At 38.5% G+C, this 19,588-nt stretch overlaps 1 protein-coding gene across 2 annotated transcripts in view; it reads left to right on the top strand.

Annotated features, from left to right (window-relative positions):
• The window catches only part of CARS1 (cysteinyl-tRNA synthetase 1), a 33,289-nt gene extending 17,900 nt beyond the window's left edge, over nucleotides 1-15,389 (top strand). The window contains exons 15-22 of one of the 2 annotated variants that reach the window (XM_064714818.1): nucleotides 1,154-1,343; nucleotides 1,879-1,947; nucleotides 5,514-5,595; nucleotides 9,430-9,510; nucleotides 9,968-10,035; nucleotides 11,391-11,450; nucleotides 12,680-12,763; nucleotides 13,878-15,389. In XM_064714818.1, coding sequence (XP_064570888.1) covers nucleotides 1,154-1,343; nucleotides 1,879-1,947; nucleotides 5,514-5,595; nucleotides 9,430-9,510; nucleotides 9,968-10,035; nucleotides 11,391-11,450; nucleotides 12,680-12,763; nucleotides 13,878-14,012 — 769 coding nt within the window. In that variant the 3' untranslated portion in view covers nucleotides 14,013-15,389. The remainder of the gene's footprint in view (nucleotides 1-1,153; nucleotides 1,344-1,878; nucleotides 1,948-5,513; nucleotides 5,596-9,429; nucleotides 9,511-9,967; nucleotides 10,036-11,390; nucleotides 11,451-12,679; nucleotides 12,764-13,877) is intronic. The other variant, XM_064714819.1, reaches the window with a different exon arrangement.
• Nucleotides 15,390-19,588: the final 4,199 nt, after the last annotated feature.

The raw sequence follows: 19,588 nt of genomic DNA, 5'->3' as shown, positions 1-19,588 counted from the left end.
ATTCACAGTGTCTACAAACTGGAAATATTATACTGGAAAAACAGTATTTTACATATTTCAAAGTATAGTAAGCTATCTGCAACAAGCAGAAGTTAAATGACCTGACTAAACCATCAAAGATCAGTGCCAGTGTTTGAAAATATGTTGTTGAGGCAGTGATACCAATTTTGCAGTCTTTTGAGTTTTATAGCAAAACTACTACTTATTTGTAATGCAGACAGCTTCCTAAATTAATTTCTTTTTGTCTGAAATTTTAAATTGAAGTATCTTACATGGCAGTGCTAAAATTGTTTCCTAGTTCAGTTCACTGTTGTGGTCACTAATGTTTCTATTGAAGGATTAAGTGCAGATGTTTCTGTGTAGTGATATGCTCTGAAAATTTTATCTTCAACTTGAGGCTGGTGGGGATAACCCCTTTATTTCAAAAGGTGGGAGATAATAAGTAATGGAAAGCTCAAAAGGAAGGGATAAAGAAGTGGGAGGAACAGAAGATATGCTTCGTGTATATTTGGTTTTGTCTCCCTTCTTCTACCACTTCTTTTTTCTTGGAAAAAGTACCTTGTTTGAAACCCTAAAACCTTTGTGTCATGAAATGGTACTTAATATGTTGTATTATTTATTATACCTACTAACATGTCACTAACGTGACAAAGGTTTGCATGAATTTATTCCTTTTATCTACTTATAATATTTTCATAACAATTTACTTTGTGTTAATTTAACTTCCAAATTGGTGCTTCTTCCTGGAAAGAAACTAAACAGAGAACCTGGCTGGTACACAGGGATAGGAGAGCAATACTGTAAAAAAAAAAAAAAAAGTAATAAAAAGAAGATACTAAATAAGCAATTTATACTGCTTAAAAAAAACAACAAACTTGCATGAAAAGGCCAGTTGCTGAAAAATTGTTTGATGTAATTTGTGTGGTTAGTTGTTGCCAATTAGATTATGCTGCCTGCCTTTGTCTATAGCAGTAAAACAGCAGCATCATGATAATGCCTTTTTTCCTTGTTCATCTGTTTTTCTTTCAAATACAAACTACAACCAGCAAAAAGTTATCTTACTTTTAGGTCCCCTTGCTCTTCTAACAGAGACTCTTCAGAGCACATTGAAGGGTTTTTGACATGAGGAGTTAAAGAATCTTTTTTGTCTCAGTTTTTACGAGAAGAAAGCAGCGATTCACGAAGCACTGTGTGACAATGTTGACACCCGCTCGGTTTTAGAAGAAATGCGCTTCTTAGTCAGCCAGAGTAACTCCTATATTGCTGCAAAGAAATCCTCCAGACAGATGCCAAACAGACTTCTTTTAGAAAACATCAGCTCCTATCTCACTCAAATGCTAAAGGTATGTAACAGCAAGGAGTAATGTTGCTATTGCACTGTGCAGTTATAACTTGTATTTTCAAGTATGGAGGGATCTGTACAGTCTTTGTTTAAATCTTACAGGAAACTAGAGATCCTCCACACATCCCCCAGCCAAAACAACCCAAGCTGCAGTGTTTGCTGCAGCAGGAACAATTCTGAGTTCTCCATATTGCATTATGTTTTCAGCTAATTTTTTTTTTCAATAGTGGGGAGCCCTTAATACGTTCAAGAGAAATTAGGTAGTAGAAAAAAATATGAAGTCAGAATGACAAATCTGACATCTTTAAAGCTAAATCTGAAAGCCAGTGCTTTGTATGTTGTATGTATGTATCAATTACAGATCATCATCAGAGCATCAATTTGTATGTATCAATTACAAATCAGAACATCATTTTAACAGAGTTGTGAATTCTGGGTTAAATGAGATCTATTTGAATGCCTAATATGTGTGATTTTGCTTAGTTTTCACATACCTGTGAATTGATGTGTACAATCTTTTCTTTTTCCTTTACCAGATTTTTGGTGCCATAGAAAGTGATGATGCAATTGGTTTTCCTGTTGGAGGGACTAGTCAAAACATAAATGTAAGTGAAGGACAAAATGCACTAAACAAAATTACTCTGTATCCTCTGAGAGCTTAGGTTAAAGTGATGACATTACTGATATGTAGCTGAATTGCATTCTTTTTGCTTTTAGCTTTTGAATCTGATGTAATTAATTGGCTTAGGAAGCAGGATTTTTCTTTTACAAGAGCTGGGGTTTTTATAGGTTTGTTTGATTTAATGACAGACAAATTGTATAGCAACCAGAAAAGGAATTATCTTGTCTCCTGAATGATGAGTCTGTTTCCTAAACCACATGTGAACTACAGGCCGCACATGCTACAGTCTAAAGACTCATTACAAGTATTTGTATGCTAAGTAGTTTCAAAAATGTAATTATACTGATTAAACTTCTTTGTGGTACACCAGAAACCAGCCTGGAGGCAGCTGGAGTTTTATCCACATTTCAATCTTTTCTTCTGATCTCATTTGCGGCCACATTTTTTATGTGGCTTTCAAAGGCTGTTTTGCTTTAGTCACCCAGCAGTTCTGGGTGCAGAATTTTTCTGGAAGTATCTGAGGGGTACCTGATGAAAGTGCTGGTGGGCTCTGGAATACCTGGAACGTTTTCTGGTGCAGGCAGGATAAATAACTCCATGTGAAAGCTATCCACACTTAGTTCGTGCCAAAAATCTCTTGTGGACACATCAGTGCTGTTTTTCATGTATTTTTCTGCATTAAAGGTGTGACCATGCACCTTTCTGTTCCTCCTTAGGAGGAGTAAATGAAACATTTCTGGTGTAAAAAAAAGGCTTAACTTCTTATTCATCAAAGGAATTGGCAAGCTTGCTTATGGTTCAAAGAATGGGAATGAACACTCATCCCATAATTGCCAATGTAAATACTTCTATTTGTGGAAATTTCCATTAATAATATAATAAGGAAGATGTTCTGTATTGCCTACATAACCCATCAATAGTGATTTTTAAATTTAGCTCAAATTCTTTTTGAATTTCAGAAGAAAGGTAGAACTTAAACACTTACCTTTTTAGGGAAAATGAAAATTAAATTTGTATTTAACACTTCAGGCAGTGTTTCCAATAGATATGCTTTATGGAAGGATTAGTGATAGCTTGAGGCTAAGTCCTTTCACTCGTTTAAAATAGCAATGTCAGGGGTAGTAGAGTGAGAAGAATCTTGTGCAAAAAAAAATCCTGTGCTAACACATGTTGTTTTCCACAAAAACTGGATTTGTTACTCATGTGCAACAAGCCAGTAATTACACCCTCAAAAGCAGCATTGATTATTTGTTTCAGAGTTGTGCAAGTCTGGGTGCTCAGTGGTATTCCACAAATCAAGCACACCAACTATCAAAACTTTTTACTATTTATGCATTTTGGCAAACAAAGCAACTTGCGTTCACTGGTACAAGTTATGTAATTCTCTTATTAATTTGTATTCTATTCCCTCTTGGTTAATAATTTTCTTGCTTCCCATGCTAATTAGTCTGCATGCTCAGTCTTTCTGTTCTTCTGAGTTGTTGGTCCCTGAGCTGGTGTTTGAAATTACCTTTTACCCAGTGGGGGCTGATTCAGCACAGTTGCTGACTTGGCTTTATGAGTTTCTTCCTTATCTTGGGAGTTCTGCCAAGCGTCCTTGTGGCCTGTAAATTCTTTGTGGCATTCTTTGTGTCCACTATTAGTGGTCCATCCTTCTGCCCGAGTTTTGTTAACTTCCCCTAAGGTCTGAGATCATTGTAGCATGTCTAGCCCTAAACCTTAACAAGGCAATTCTACCAACAAGTTGTTTGTTTGTTTTTGTAAAGCCTGGGCGTCACTTTTAGAACTTGCAGTTAGCTGCTGTCTGTTTCAGGGATTACATTTCCCTTCTTGTTGATTAGGCTTGAAAGAATACAAAAACCAAACATTAAAGAACATCCTTTCTTCAGAAAGTTTTACGCATTCCACATTTGTTAGCACAGTTGTCAGAAGAATCTTGTGCTAACAATTCTTACACTCAAGAAGCTTTTGTCTTTATCACCCAGATCATTACTAGTGTTAAGCATTATAATACAAAAATGCATAATATCACAAATATTTTGGCTGTTTCATTAAATATTATACTGTCTTTCAGTCTTCCATGCAAATGCTTATTTATCTTAGCACAAATTCAAGGAGGTGAATTTCCAAGGTTCAAGAACTTTTCATTAGTTACAGAAGGTTGTGGGTCAGGCCAGTTGTTCCCTTGTCTAAATTAGAGATGAAAGAACCAATTGAGTCAGTATCTCCAAAAAATGCATAATCCAATTCAAAAGTGCTGAAAGAAAAACTAACTTAATTACCATGGGTCAGTAATTTACTTGAAAAGTGGATGTAAGATATTTGAAGTCAGAAAGCCTCAGTTCCGTAATATCATTTTCCAAGTGAATTCAGCATTTCTCTCAAGTTAGTTGTTGTGGAAATAAAAATCTTTCATCTTTAAATGACTGATAAAGTAATGGCAGTGTCTGCTTTTCCCATACCACTTTATTTCCATGAAGTGGTATTTCCAGTGCAGTGGGGGAGTGGAGATGTGACTGTTCCTCACTTTCCAGTCTCTTCCTTGGGCCAGACTTGTCAGCACTGGATCTGATTTTGAAGCTGATTGCAGTGTTCACATTTATGAAAGGTTGTAACAGAACTCCTTGGTTCTTTTCGTAGGGGCACTTTTCCATCATGGCAGACTATCTTGTCCCTTAATTGCACAGAAATTTGTCATGGAGAATGAACGGACAGGAAAAACGTGTGGAAATTGTAGAGGAGACAAAAGTTGGCATTTTTTTTCTCTCTTCCCCACCCTCCAAAGTAATTAAACTTTTCATTTAGGCTTTCCCCCAAGGGCCTGGCTTTTCCTCTTGGGATTCCAAAGAAGTGTTGACAGACACCGATCTGTAGTTGTTTTTGTAGCTCATCTGTAGTTGTTTTTGTTGCTGTTGACTAACTGCTTGCTGCTGCTCTTCACTGCTATTGAGACCAGACTCACAGGACCTTTTCTCTGAGATTTTGTGCCTAGTGTTTACTTACACCTGAAATAATTCAACAGTAATCTTTCCCCACTTCTGGTGGGAGAGGGAGTTGTAAGAGGAATATAGAGAATTGCACAGTCTGTGCAATTAGCATAAGCTAAAATCTCAGGAACAGATCTGGGTTCTAATGAAAATTAGTCCTAATATGTGTTTGACATGGTATTATTATCTGATAAACAGCTGGGCCTAAGACAACACAGTACATGAAGTAGCAAATTTATCTGAGGGCCGTTTTTATCCCTGCGCTGCATTATAGTTAGCTGGATTGTGGCATGACCCTGTGGAAGTGATGGATCTAACTGAAAGGAGGTGAAAAAGGAATGGAGAGGCTGAACTTGACAAGCTGATTTTATCTGCACAAAATTGACAGCTAATGCAAATTTTCATCTATCCTTTGACTTCAATAGAGCAATGACAATTTTTATTGATATTGATCTGCCTTGAGGGTCAGATTCCATCCAACAGCACATAAGTATGAAGTGTGTAGGGACATGTTTTATTTCTCAATTATGATTAACTAACTGTGGAAATAATGATCCTGCAGATTGAGTCTACAGTGATGCCATACCTCCAAGTTCTTTCTGAGTTCAGAGAAGGAGTGCGACAAATTGCCAGAGAGAAGAAAGGTGAGAGTTCACTTTTTCCTGTGCATGAGACTTTTCTGTACTTTCCTGAACTTTTTCCTGCACATGAGACTTGGAGGGCATAGGAACTAAATTAGGGGACAGGATGGAGGTGTGGGTGTAAGGCAGCTGATAGTTGCTCCTTGTTTAGAGAATAAAAGTAAAGCATCTTTAAATCAGAGCTGCTTTGAATTTTTGCATCTCTGCTGCCTGTCTCTTTAATTTGGGAATCTTTTTAGGCTGCTAAACTAATTTTCATATCCTAAAGAATCTAAAAGTTCTGGAATGATGAGGTGTAGCTGCTGTTTTTCTAGATTAGGGTGCTCCCTTCTTTCTAGGTATGAAAGTACCCATGATCTCTTCCCTGGGGAGCTTGCATATTCTTGAAAGTGCAGATTGCTACACAATAATAGTGTCTGCATTTAAATAGCCCAAGATGTTCATTGTTTGTTAGAATAGTTGGAATTGTAGCTCCCCTGATGGTAATTGAGTGTTCTCTTTGGAGAATTCATCTGGGAGTTTGCTAGAAGTTTCAGGTGCCTTTTTTAATCCCTCTGAAAAGCTTTGATCATGCTGTGTGTGTTGGCAACAGAACAACAGAGTGTTAAAAAGGTTGTTCCATTAAGCATTCTTTGATTTTACTGATATTTCCTAATGGAGGAGCTCTTACTATTTTCTTCTGTTCCCTGTGGAATTTTGCATGTCTTCAACATGTGTTTGATTCTTCTTTTCTTAAAACTTTGACACTGGGATTTGTACTTGAAGGCAAAACAGGGCATGTTTTTTATATACATAAAACATACAAGTAACCCATATATTACACAGAAACAAAAAATTACTTGTGGTGTTTGGTAACTTATTCAGCTGGAAAAGACTCTGAACTCTCATTCTGCTACTGTTTGGAGTTCTTCCAAAGTTAATAAGTTTACATTAAAAGCACAAACTGTATTTGATAATGTAACTACTCTGTTATTATTGTCAAACTCTTATAGGCCTAATCGATGCTGAGAAACAGGCTTAGTAATAAGTTTCAATAGTAAATATTTTCTGTAACTTGAATTAATTCAAGAGGTTTGTGTGTATATCCTCAGCCAAAAATGTGAGCTTTAGTCTTTTGGTATTTAGCATACTTCTTTATATGAAGCTTTTTTTCCCCTTGCTTTATTATGGTGGAGCTAAATTGAGAATTGCTTTTAGCAGTGCTAAGGTTTAAATATCGCAGGGATCATTTTTAGAACACACTTGGCTCAAGTGCTTACTGCCACTTGAATTTCCTGCTTGGAAGGCAGTGATTTTTTGCCTGAAATACACCGGACAGTGAGAATCAAACTGGAACTAGTGGCTGCTTGGTTGGGGTATGGAGCACTCTGCAATTTGACCAGGGAGGCACCTTTCTTTTAAACTGTTTGATATATGGAAGTTGAGTGGTTGTTGGCAGGACCTGCACTGACATACTACAGATTTCTTTCCCTTTACCCATTAAATTCTTGCTTGCAGGAAGCATTAAATTACTGTAAAAGTTGTTCTGATTAGTGGCTGGGGATATTGCCTCTGCATGGCTGTAGGCATAGGGTGTTTCCCCATCATAGCCTGTTGCTGGCAGGGTTGTGTTAGATATTATTTAAAACAGTCAGTATTGGTTTAAGTATTCTCAGATGTTAAATAAAAAGCATATGGCTCTGTAAAACCTGCAGAGTATTATAAATGTTCCCATCCACACACATGCACTTCCAAAATGTATCTACAAAACATTTCACAGAATAGCTATTTTTAAAGCTATGGTTTTTAATAATAATCAAAATATATGTGCTCTGCAAAAATGTTACCATCATCCAGAATGGGTAGCATTCAAATATGGACTTAGTAATACTCATAGTGCCCGCTGCACCTTTGCCCTCTTCCAAATATGTCAGGAGTTGACCAGAACTGGGATAAACTCTGTCATTGAAGCATTGCCTGCTCTTGTCTTTTGCTGCCAGTCTTTATATCCAGCATTTTCTAGATGCTTTTCAAGCTCCTCTTTTTCCTTCCCATCACAGTGTTCTGATTCACATCATCTCAGCATCTGTTTCACATCTGATGCTCTTTGGCTTGAAATTCACAGAAAATGTGAAGAGGTCTGGGGAATAGTCACAGGCCCAAGGAGTGTCCATCTGCTGGGGTGTTGGTGGGCACTGGTGATAAGGCATTTGTCCCACTGGTTTCCTGGTCACTGTCCTCAGTGAGAGCCTCCTTATGTCCTGAGGCAACCCACAAACAACCCCCTACCCTATCCTAAACATATTTGCTCTGGAGGTGCCACATGCAAAGAACAGGCACATCTCAGCTTTAAGAAGCATGGTGTTGACTCCTCTGCATGACAGGGTTGATCAGAGCATGTGTCCTCTCAAAAAGAATATGTTTCATTATACATTTCTCCTTGATGGATTTCTTCTTCTTCAGCTTTCAATTATTCATGATTTTAGACAAATTAACATCTGTAATTGTGCAGATGCTGTTCTGGTGAATAAGTAGTGTTTCTTGATAGAGCCAACACCTTTTAGCCAGTGAGGGAATCTGATCCCTTGTTTACCTAATGGCTGATTTAGAGGTGCATCAAACATGACTGTGGCTCACTGTGTGTCACTGCCACGGATCAGAGAAACAAGGACTCTGCTTACAGCAGACAGAAGAGGTTCTGTGCATTGCAGTGGATTCCTGTGCAAAGAGAGCCACAGAGCACTGCCATGCCCTGAAACAGGGTGCTCCTTCTCATGGTTTTAGCATAGTCAGTGCTGTTCACTTGCAGCTCTCTGAGAGCTGTGGGAGAGATGAAGGCTCAGGGATGGTGCTTGTGTCTGCCAGAATGTGCAGTGTTAAGGAAGCTGCCTGGATGGAAGCTTCCACTCCCTAAAATAATAACTTTGTGACCCCGAGTACCTCTTGGGTTTAACCAGCTAAGAATTGCTGAAAGGGAGAACACCTGTTCATTACAAGCACATCTAACTCAAGTATCTGTCTTGTTATATTTGCTAAATGTTCTTCCAAATGCCAGACTGCCTATGAAAAATGCCACTGAATTCTCACCACAGCATACTGGGCCTCTTTGATGACTTTAATCTCTCTTAACTGTTGTGCTGCTTCTCAACTGATACAATTTCTTATCCAAAAATTATCTTGTATGAAGATTTGTTTTCCCCTTAAAATAGCATATATTTCAGCTAAATTTTAAGTTCTTAACACTTTGCTGTCATCAAAGGCTCTTTGGTAAGTTTGCAAGGGGAAAAAATATTAGCTATGATGTCCTGGTCACTGTGCAGAAAGCTAAACCAAAATTCTCTGTTCTGCTGTAAATAGATTGCTTGAAATAAAAAGAGGGTGTTGGGATTACAGCTCCTCTGACAAATCAACAAAATCAGAGTCCTTCAAAGGGCAGTGTTAGATTTAGCACAGGATATGTTAATTTGTGATTTTTCTAAAATTAGGTTTTTAACCTTTCTTATTGCACATCCTATAGTAACCATTAGGATCTTCCTGAGTCATATACCCTTCCACCATACCCTGGCAGAATTGTTGCATCATTTCTGAATTGCCTTGGATTTTCTTTCTGTTCTTCTTTAGGAACAGTGAGGGTATCTTGGAAGACAATTATGATTTTCAAGTCCCTGCAAAGAAATATGCTGCTTTTTTATGTGGCTGCAATAAGGCAGGACTTAGTTATCACTTTAAAAGAAAAGACCTTTCTCTCTCTGTATGAGAGTGGCAATTTCTTAATTGCACTGAAGTAACTATGTAGCTGTACAAAACCATACTTTGGCCAAATTTTACTTCACTAAAAGTATTTTTCATGCTCTGTAGTAACTGAAGTGCTGCAGTTGAGTGATGCTCTTCGGGATGACATCCTGCCTGAACTTGGGGTTCGATTTGAAGATCATGAAGGTACCCTGTTATCTCCTGAAAATTTGTAGGAGCTGTTTTTATAATCCTGATGTTTTACTAAGAAGTGGGAAAACAAATTTAGAATAATTCAGTAAACTCAAGTATTGCAGAGCTATGGCACATCATACGTGCACCATATATATATAATATATATATATATATGTATATGTATAATATGTACTATATATTATAGCACATAATATGTATAATGTATAATAGTGTATATATATATTAATATATATTATAGAGCTGTATATTGGAATACATGTACAGAATAAAAAAACATACATTGCAATATTTTTCACCTTTTTGTGTAGCACCTAATTTCTTAGTCACTTTTGAGTAGCCACTGAGTTGTATTTGCATTTAGCATGCAAAAATAAAACAATTATCACAGGATGAATACATTTATCTTTGGCTAATCAAGAAATTAATCCATCTCTTTTTGCTTCTTCAGGACTTCCAACTGTGGTTAAATTAGTGGATAAGGACACATTATTGAAAGAAAGAGAAGAAAAGAAAAAGGTAATTATTTTAAGCATCCTATATTTTTAAAATTGAAAGTAATGTGTAAGCTATGGATGTTTTTACATTTCTTTGATAATTCATAAGAAAAATCATAGACTAGCAACACAGAATAAGAGAACTAGCAACACAGACATAAGAGAATTGATACAAAAAATTTAAGTGTGTTGGAAAAAAACAATTTTTCGAAACAGCTTCTTGAAAACTTTGTATGGGACCTAATGAATACCTCAAAGATTTTTTATTTTATTGCTTTTTAAGGTCTTCATATAATAAGGCATGTTCAATATTGCATTCAAACTGTCTTAGCTTCTCATTGGAATTTTTCTTCCAGAGAGATAATTCAGACTTCTTTTGTTTGTACAAATGAAGTCAACATTTCCATAGAACTAATCTGTATTCATCTGATAGGTGAGGAAAAAATGTACTGGCTAAATCTTAATTAATGTAGTATGGATTAGTGAGATATTCAGGATGTGGGGACAAGAATTCATGTTGCTCTGTAAAGTTGTGAATTTAAATTCACAAGCACAAGGTCGGTACAGATCCCCTGCTTTAGGCACTTCCTAGTATTAATATTTGACTATGTAATATTTAAAAGTAACACTTTATATGTCCATCTTCAATTTTACCAAATAATAAAATTCTATCATGACTAGAAATCTTTGAAAGACTTTCCAACATTTCTCGTTCCATGTTGATGTTCTTTAGAAAGGGGAGAAGTCATTTTAGTCAATTCCAGATGTTTTCATCAGAGTGACATTTGAAGGCAGTTTGTTTAATGCTGCTGGGTAGGAGCTGCAGCCAGAGTCCCTTTTCCCTGGCAACAGCATTATGTTCAGTTCTGGCAGAACACTTAGAGAACTGACAGGTCTCTCCCAGGCAAGTGCAAGATGGGATTTTTAGCAAGTTGGCTAAATTTGGATAGTTGTTTCCCTAGGAACATCAAGTGATACAACTGCTGCTTGAGGAACTGTGATATCTTCACAGTGAGAGGCAAGAGCTTAAAATATCATTGAAATACAGTCTTTTTTAAAAGTCATTTGCAAAACAGTTTTCCCCCTAAAATGATAGGACAATTTATTTTAGGTATTCTATTATAGGTATCCATTTTGCATGCAAAATGCATTCTGAACAGTTAGAACTGGTTTAACTGTGAATAAAAGCAAATGAAATCAAAGTCATACAGTGGGAAGTATCAGACAATCCTAATTATAAGGCATGGTGGGTTTGCTGCAGGTCATGCTGCCAGTTCTGTCTGTAATTAGATATCCAGGGGAGCTGGCTCAGGTTTGTAGAAAACAACCAAATGGAATAGTGCCTTACCTTTTACTCACCAACACTGCCTCTCACAGATAGAAGAAGAGAAAAAAAGGAAGAAAGAAGAAGCAGCCAGGAAAAAACAACAGCAGGAAGTAAGTAACCTCGTTTTGAAGGAAAGTGTAGGCAGCAGTGGTCACGTGCAGGAAGGACCATTAGAACACAGGCTCTCTGCCCAGCCTTCACCAGGTCTCCATTGCTTTTTTTTTGTTTACAATTTCCTGCTCAGAATGCCTTTGGCTTGCAGTTCAGGCTTGGAATTTCAATTCTGATAGAGAAGCCATTTTTGAAAACACAATTAAAGCCTGCAAAAACTTATTACAGAAGAACTTGTAGCACTTAAATTTCAATCTATAAATAGTATTACCTAGTTGACAAAGTAGCATCTTACATGCTTGTTAGTGTTAGAGATGATTTTGCTTGTGTTGTTTATTATTTTATTCCCTTTCTATTATCCTAGGTATATGTGAAAGGGTTTCTTTTTCTCCTTTTTTTTCTTTTTCTCTGTAAGAAATCCCCTGTTCCTTATGATTGAGCAGAGAAATGTTTTATCTCTGTGATTGAAATTCACATAGCTCAAAGATTTTGGGCTTTGGACAGGGAGTGGACAGAGGAGATGAACTCATAAGAAAAAATACTGTTTGCCATGCTGATGACTTTAACAGTACAGGAAATACATTCCTGTATTATAAGAGGAAGAAAACTTTTAGAGAGCACCACATACAAAAATAAATCAAGGTAAATAGCATTTATCAGCCACAAATTCCAAGTACCTTTTTTCATTTTTTAATAAAGGTGATTCCCCTGCATAGGGCAAAAATTACATGGAGAAGATTCTGAGATGTGCTTGTTTACAGACAAGGGAGAGTTCAGTTTGTTTTCAGTGCAGTTTCTGCATCTGATTCTTCTGTGACCTGCATTAAAACCTTAGCTTGTCAGTAAGGAACTTGATAAAGGTGGTTCCCCTTTGCAGTGAGTTAATTGCTGAATATTTTTATGATAGCAGCTATTCATTTTGTGTTGACTAAAGAACCAAGTTAGCTAGACTCAGATGTAGTTTTTGGAGTTTATAAGCAAATTATTTTGAGTTTCTGCAATGTATCTGTTTTATAAAGTGGTTCTCTACAGGTTTAAACAGTTTTTCCCTCAGACAAGCACAGCTAAGAGCTACTGAGTTATTCCTCACTCCAAGTTTCTTTTCACATAATAAACAATTATGAATTGAATGCTCCTTGATTTTGAAATTATAATGTACATTTCCTTTTACATATGTGACAGGTTGTCGGTAATTAACTGTGATGTTAATGCATGTTTTATATTACAGGCAGCAAAACTGGAAAAAATGAAGATTCCACCACATGAAATGTTTAAATTGGAACTTGACAAATATTCCATGTTTGATGAAAATGTAAGAGACTTCTCTTCATATAGGGAGGGGTTTTCCTCCCCCAGTTGTGCATACTTATTTGTACATGTTTATAGCAATCTTGTTCCAAACCTCCAGGGCACTGCTATTATTGTAGCAAGAGGAGGGAAGGAGAGAAGGAAAATGTGATATATGAATTTTATTGTGCACTGAGGAGCAAGGTCTCTGTTTGCCATCATTTCAAGGGTATTTTCATTCTACACTCCTTTGTACATTCATTGTACATTTCCTTTGGCTCCCCTTACTGCAAAGCAAAATACATATTGTGGGTAGGAATGTGTATGATGTTCATTCACAGACTTACTACTCTGGTGCAAGGCAGGGTATTCATTTGCAAGTACAAACTCCCCAACTCTTCCAGAACTGATAGTTTTGGAGAGGTCCTGTGTTCCCTGTTGCCTTGTGCCCACTGTTTTGCTCTCTCCTGGCAAAGGGTCTCTGAAGGGGCTGTATGCATAACTTCGCTCTTGATTGTTCCCCTTGGAGATAAAGGGGTTACTTGGAAAACATAAAGCACTGTTTCTTCACTTCTACTTCATTTGGGTCATTGATCCTGCTTCTGCCTCTCCCTTTCACCTACACAAATTCAAGTCCTGGGGACAAGTCAGAATGGAGAGGATAAATACTGGAAAATACCCCTACAAGGCAAGGAGAATGTCCATAAAAATGCTGATCATACTTTCTCCATCAAGAATATAAATATCTTACTGCTTTTGCTTTAAGCCTTGAATTCAATCTGCTAGTATGATTAAAATATTATTTTAACCATCTGTTCAGGAATTAGTCATTATTCTCTTAACTAAAACCACCTAGAAGTTAGTGGTCTAAGCTTCCCTTACATGGTTCAGGACAGAAGATAAATACACCCTTATGCCTCTTATTTTGCTAGGAAAGGAACATTCAGAAATAGTCAAAGTTAGCTGTCAAACTTCTAGGTGACTAAAATTAGTCAAGATACACCCCTTCCTGACAGCCTGTCATTATGACATTATCTCCCTATCTTATTAAAACATGATTCCATAGAGAACAAAAGCAGTCCAAGAACTTATCTTATATACTCTTTTTTTTTTACTCTTTTTCCCTCTTTATATTTCAGGGATTTCCCACCCATGATACAGAAGGCAAAGAACTTAGCAAAGGACAAATTAAGAAGCTAAAGAAACTTTATGAAACCCAAGAAAAGCTACACAAGGAGTATCTACAAATGGTTCAGAATGGAAGTGCAAATTGAAAACAACAGGACTTTTTATGTAGAAGGCGAGTGCTGGGTTCCCATTGAAGAAGTGAGCATATACTGCTGCTTAAATTTCTGTTTACACTTTCTATTATGTGCAAAGTCAAATTCCTGTTTACGTGGGTTAATAATGTCATCTGGAAATGTAATAAAAATCTATCATTAAAAAAAAAGCCAACATGTAAGAAGTTTCTTCTCAATGATAGCAAATGTGGTTGCCAGTTCTGTTTGTGAAGGTGCTGCTCAGTCAGCAAATCCACATAAGGATTCTTGTTCATTCTAGCTGTTCAGGCTTTGGTTAATTTGTCCTGCATACTGATCTCTAACTAATACCCCATGTTACAGTCAGAAAAATGTATTGCTAAAAGGGAGCTGAGTAATTTGCCCCACAGTAAGAACAGTATTTTCCAGATGACTTTAGTATCTTTACATAAGCAGGAAAAGTGGGTAGTTCCACTATGATACTTATTCTAGCTGCTGTTATTAAAAACACTCAAAAGTATACCCAAAACACTTTGCATAGTAGAAGTTAACAGTCCCTTTGAAAAAGGGAACAGAGCATCAAGCTGCCATTGCAGTCAAGTGGGTAAGTACCAGGCAATGCACCTGCATTGAACCAACAGCTGGGAGAGACATGAAGGGCTGATGGCAGAGGTGGTGTGTCCTTGGAGCTATCCCTTCAAGGAAACAGGAGTCCTGCCAAAGTACCTGATTACCCAAAGTACTCAGTACCTAATTACCAGTTCAGAGCCATGGGGAATTAACAGAGGGTTTCCTACTGATATACAGTTTGTGGATTGATTTGCAACTGGGGAATATAGCTAGGCATTGCCCTGTAGTTAAGACTGATGTTTTTAACGTGATGATTTAACCCTGAGATAAAAGCTTTTCTGATGCAGTATGGTCACACTATACTGCAGGGAGAATTCTTCATTGCCTAACAATGCATTTCACTGGCAGAAGCTACTAAATGAGCTAAAGTTCATGAAATCCTAAAAAATATCTCACCTACTTCACAGCTGCACAGAACAGCCAAGTGTCTGATTTGCAGAACTATATTCATTCAGTATTCTCAAGGTGACTTGCAAAGAGTCATACTGTGACACCTCTGTTTTCTCAACTCCTAAGTTCATGCTACAGTGATCAGGCTATGTCTCTTTTCGTAATAAGGACTTAAAACATCTGTGCTTTTCCTTGATATTTTTATATTTATATTCCTCCTTCTGAGAAATGAACACATTATTTGGAGTAACAGAAAGGTCTAGCAGGGTTTTTTTCTAATTTGTCTGTATTTGCCTTTGAAAACATACATAATGTTAAGGTCAGTAAAGCAGATACATCTTGTGTGCAGAAAATAAAATCTGTTGTGAAATACTTGTATGTGAACTTTGTGTAGTGGGGAAACTATTGAGCTTATTTTTATTCCATAACCATCTTTTTGAAATGTGGTTTACAGAACTTTTCCTTTAGCTGGCTATTACTAATTTAACTAATTTTGCATTCAATATTCGACTATTCTGCTAATTTCTAATCAGTTTTATAAATGCATGTTTAAACTGCACAATGATACTTTCAGCAGCCAGCCATGGCCATTAGGGCACCTTCTCCATCCTTTGGTATGGGAAGAGGAAAGGTTCAATTACATTTTTTGCAGCATTTTAGATCCCAACTCCCTTTGGCCTTATCAGCTCATCAGTTTCTTCCCAGCATGCTCCCTGAAGATGCATGTGCACTCAGGACATTTTTGAATGCATGGGACATGCCTATACTGCTTCTGAAATTGCAGCTTAATGTCAAATAGTGCCAGGAATTTGAATACAGAAATTGTTTTCAGTGATCTGAGTTAGCACTTACTTAAAGTGGGTTAGTGGAGAAAATGCTGTTGATCCATGGCTGTCCTGGGCTGTAGTTTATGACATCTCCATGATAAAATCCTGGCTTTTGCCCTTACATTTTGTTTTTTCTCTTCCTCCTATGTTTTTAGTAGAACCTAATCCAATTCCATTATTATATCAATATAAAAGAATGAGGTTTTTTTAAATGCCCTTTTTCTTTCCTAAATGCTTCATTTTCTTTCTGGGACAACTCTCCTTGCAGGGATCTTGGGAGCATTTCAGACTCACATTTTCCAAAGGTTATTTTCCTGTTTTTCTGTATGCTTCCCACATTCACACGCTGCTTCCTCCCTCCCTTGGTATGTTTTGTGAAATTCAGCATGCATAAAATCCTGCTGAAGGAAAACTTGGTAGCAAACAAAGAATGCTGCAGCCAGGCTTGGATGTGCTGCTTCAGATGACTTTTTCAGTGTGGGTGTGCCAATTGATCTGTGGGATTACTGAATTGCACAGACAATGCCTATTCCCTGGCAATCCCTCAAGGTGGCACTTAAATGGATTCCTCTGCTCTTGCTTTGTGAGAGAGACCTGGCAAGCAGGAGAAGGGAATGCAACAGCAATGGGCTGCAGTGTCTTAGTCATCTGTCTCACTCAGCCAGGAAAAGGGAGAGGACAGACTACACAGTATTTAAATTTTTGGTGTTTTTGGTGGGGGTGGGGTTGTTTTTGTGTATGCTTTTTTTTTTTTTAAGGTTGTGTATGCATATACACTCTCAGAGATGCCAGTCTGAAGTATGATCTTCTAAACATTATGAAAAATTATGAAAATCCTCATAGCAAAATTTTAGAATTTTAAAATATTTTAATTTTAGGGAACAGAGACCTCATCTTGCTCAGACAACATGGAGCTTTTCATTTCCCACCTATCAAAGAATTTATTCAGAGATGGCAAGGGAAGATAAAAGAGTGGTGTTTCTGTTTTAAATTGCACCCTTGGCTGAAGCCCAAACTTGGCAGCAGCAAAATTTGTTTGTCTCTTGCTCAGAGTGTGCCTTTCAGCCTTTCTGATGTGAAAATTCCCATTAATGTCAAATGTGAATACTGCTCCACTCAGGAGAACAAATTCCTCCCATCACTCAGTTTGCTCAGATACTGGTAGAAAAAAATCTGTGAATTGTTCAGTGTGACCTTGATGCCACCAATCTTTTCAAAGACTTTCAACTGGTGAGTGCTGATTACCTTTATGGCATTCTCTTTGACCTGTTTATAACAACATTTTTATTTGCTGTCTCCTGTTGCACAGAGGCTCTGGTACATTTGAAGTGTGCAAATAAGCAATTTGCTGTCACATACAGTGCATAGCTTAAAATGTAGAAAAATAAATGGAAGGTAAGTTGAAGCATTCTCAGCTGGTGGTAGTTGTTGGACCAACTTCAGCTGCCTCTTTATTACACAACTTCTACCACACAAATATGGGAAGGAATTTTACTACACTGTGATTTCACAAGGCAATTTCTATATGTACCACATGCATAGTACTTAACATGCCTTGAGACAGAACACATTAATTAAGAAGCACATCAGCTACTTAGTGCCAAGGCTCTGCTTAGCAATGATCAAGCTTCTTCCTCCCCTGCAGGAAAAGTCATTGACAGAGGAAATCTTATATCTCATATGAGGCTGTGAATGTCTGGCATCTCACCCAGTGAGAGCAGTTTCCTTTAATACCCACCCAAGGGCACAAGACACAGCCAGTTTTAATGCCACTTACAGACCTCAGCCTAAGCTTGCTCTGCAGTGTCAAGTGCATCTGCTTGGCAGCTCTGGCACAATCCCTTCCCTCCTTGGTTCTCCCAGCCTTGCATGTGAGGCTGGGTGCTTAAATCGAGCCAGGGTGATTCAGCAGATATCCCTGTGCAGCTCCCTTCAGGGGAGCAGCACCTGACAGCAAGATGACTCCACAGCTTGGGCTTTATCCACTGTCATGGAGTCCAGCACTGTGCTGCGAGAGGTTAGACAGCAGTCAGCAAAAATCCCTCACTGACCATGGGAGAGTTAATGCCCTTGGAGACAGGCACTGAAAATCCAGAGGTGTAAGGTAATTGAAATGTGTGTCTGCTTTGATAGACAAGCACAGAAAGGTGCAGCTAGATCTCACACCTGTCTGGCATCTTTGTAGGAGACAAAGTCTGGAGGTTGTACTCAGCATCTGAGTGGCTTTTAACAAAATGGAGATTGACAGAAAAATCTTAAAAGAATACTTGATAGCTGTGAGCCAGCAGCAAGCACAGAAGTGTGGAGTAGGAATACCTTCAGATAAACCCTTCTCTCAGAGTTCATTATGCTCTTTGGAACACTGAGAATCAAGCATAGTCACTACCATGAATGCATACCTGACCTTAAAAAATAACTACCAAGAATAAGGTTTCAAAATTATGGATTACTGGAAATACAAGGAAGCTGTTAACCTGCTGATGTTGCTGATGTTAGAAAAAAGACTTGTTTGGAAAAACAGGGAAAGGGAGCTGGAAGCAATGTAAAGAAGGGGAACATTCCATTGAACATATCCTCTGGACCACCAAAACTGCTTGTTTGTGCAACTGGCTATAACATTCCTGCAGTTCTTTCAAAATTATCTCATTTTTTTAATTACAATATTGGTATCTAATTAAAGATTCCTTGGTTATGCCTGTAACTTAAATTCCTACTGTAAATTATTTAATCCAACATTAATATATTGACTAGTTGTTTTAAAGTATTGGTGTCATTGCTTCCAAACACTAGGTGTTATAGAAATCCAAGCTGCAGCCCTGGAGACAACATCTTAGAACAAGGGAGCTCCCTGAGAGGAGAAAAAGATTAGGGTTGGTTTGGTTTTGTTTTGTTTTTTTTTTTTTTTTTTTTTGGTGGTTTGGTTTTTTTTGAGTGAAATTTGAGTGAGATTGAGTGAAAGATGACTAAAACTCCGGAAGAGGCTCCTGGTGCTGAAATTGCCCAATGCTCTCAGACTGCCATGCACACAGAATGTGGGCTGTTAGTGGGCTTTTCCTGGCTGCTCTACCAGGGAATTGTGTCCCAGCCGAAGATGGCACTGCCCTGACCGCCTTTGCTGTGGAGGAGCAGTAAGGCAGCAGCAGCAGCAGCAGAACATTTCTCATTTCCCAGGCCGGGCACGGTGCCTCAGAAACCTGGATCCTCTCCCAGCATGGATCATCTCCATGACAAATGGCAGTTCCTGAGCCGTGCAGGGATCTCATTGCTGATATGGTGAATAGCCCACCCGGCTGGAATGTTGTCATGGCTGTGTCCTTCTGAGGACGGGTCAGAGAGGTGAAGTGGTGGAGATGCTCTGATTCTACCAGGGGCAGAAGAAAGTGCTGAGGGTTTCTGGTGACAATGAAGGGCCGATGGGGTGACACCGCTGTGGGTGCTTGGGACAGGCCCACAGCCTCAGGGTCACAGGCCCGGTTCTCCCGCGGGGCTGACATTGCTGGAGGGCCGGCAGGGCCGGCACACACAGCCCAGGAGGTTCCCGGGGTTCCCGGGGATAACTTTCCTCGCCAGGAGCCGGGCAGGAGAGGGGCGCTGCTGTCACTTTAAGGGCGCGAGCACGCGCCGTCCCCTGCGGCCCCGCCCCGCCCCGCATCACGCGCTCGCCTCGCGCGCGCCCGCGGCCCCGCGCGCCCCCCGCCCGCGCGCTCCGATTGGCCGAGCGCCGCACGGCCGAACAGTCAACAT

Source organism: Zonotrichia leucophrys, chromosome 5 (assembly GCF_028769735.1).
Source record: "Zonotrichia leucophrys gambelii isolate GWCS_2022_RI chromosome 5, RI_Zleu_2.0, whole genome shotgun sequence".
Taxonomy (NCBI): domain Eukaryota; kingdom Metazoa; phylum Chordata; class Aves; order Passeriformes; family Passerellidae; genus Zonotrichia; species Zonotrichia leucophrys.
Note: the sequence above shows the minus strand (reverse complement) of the source record. Positions and strands in the feature narration are given on the sequence as shown.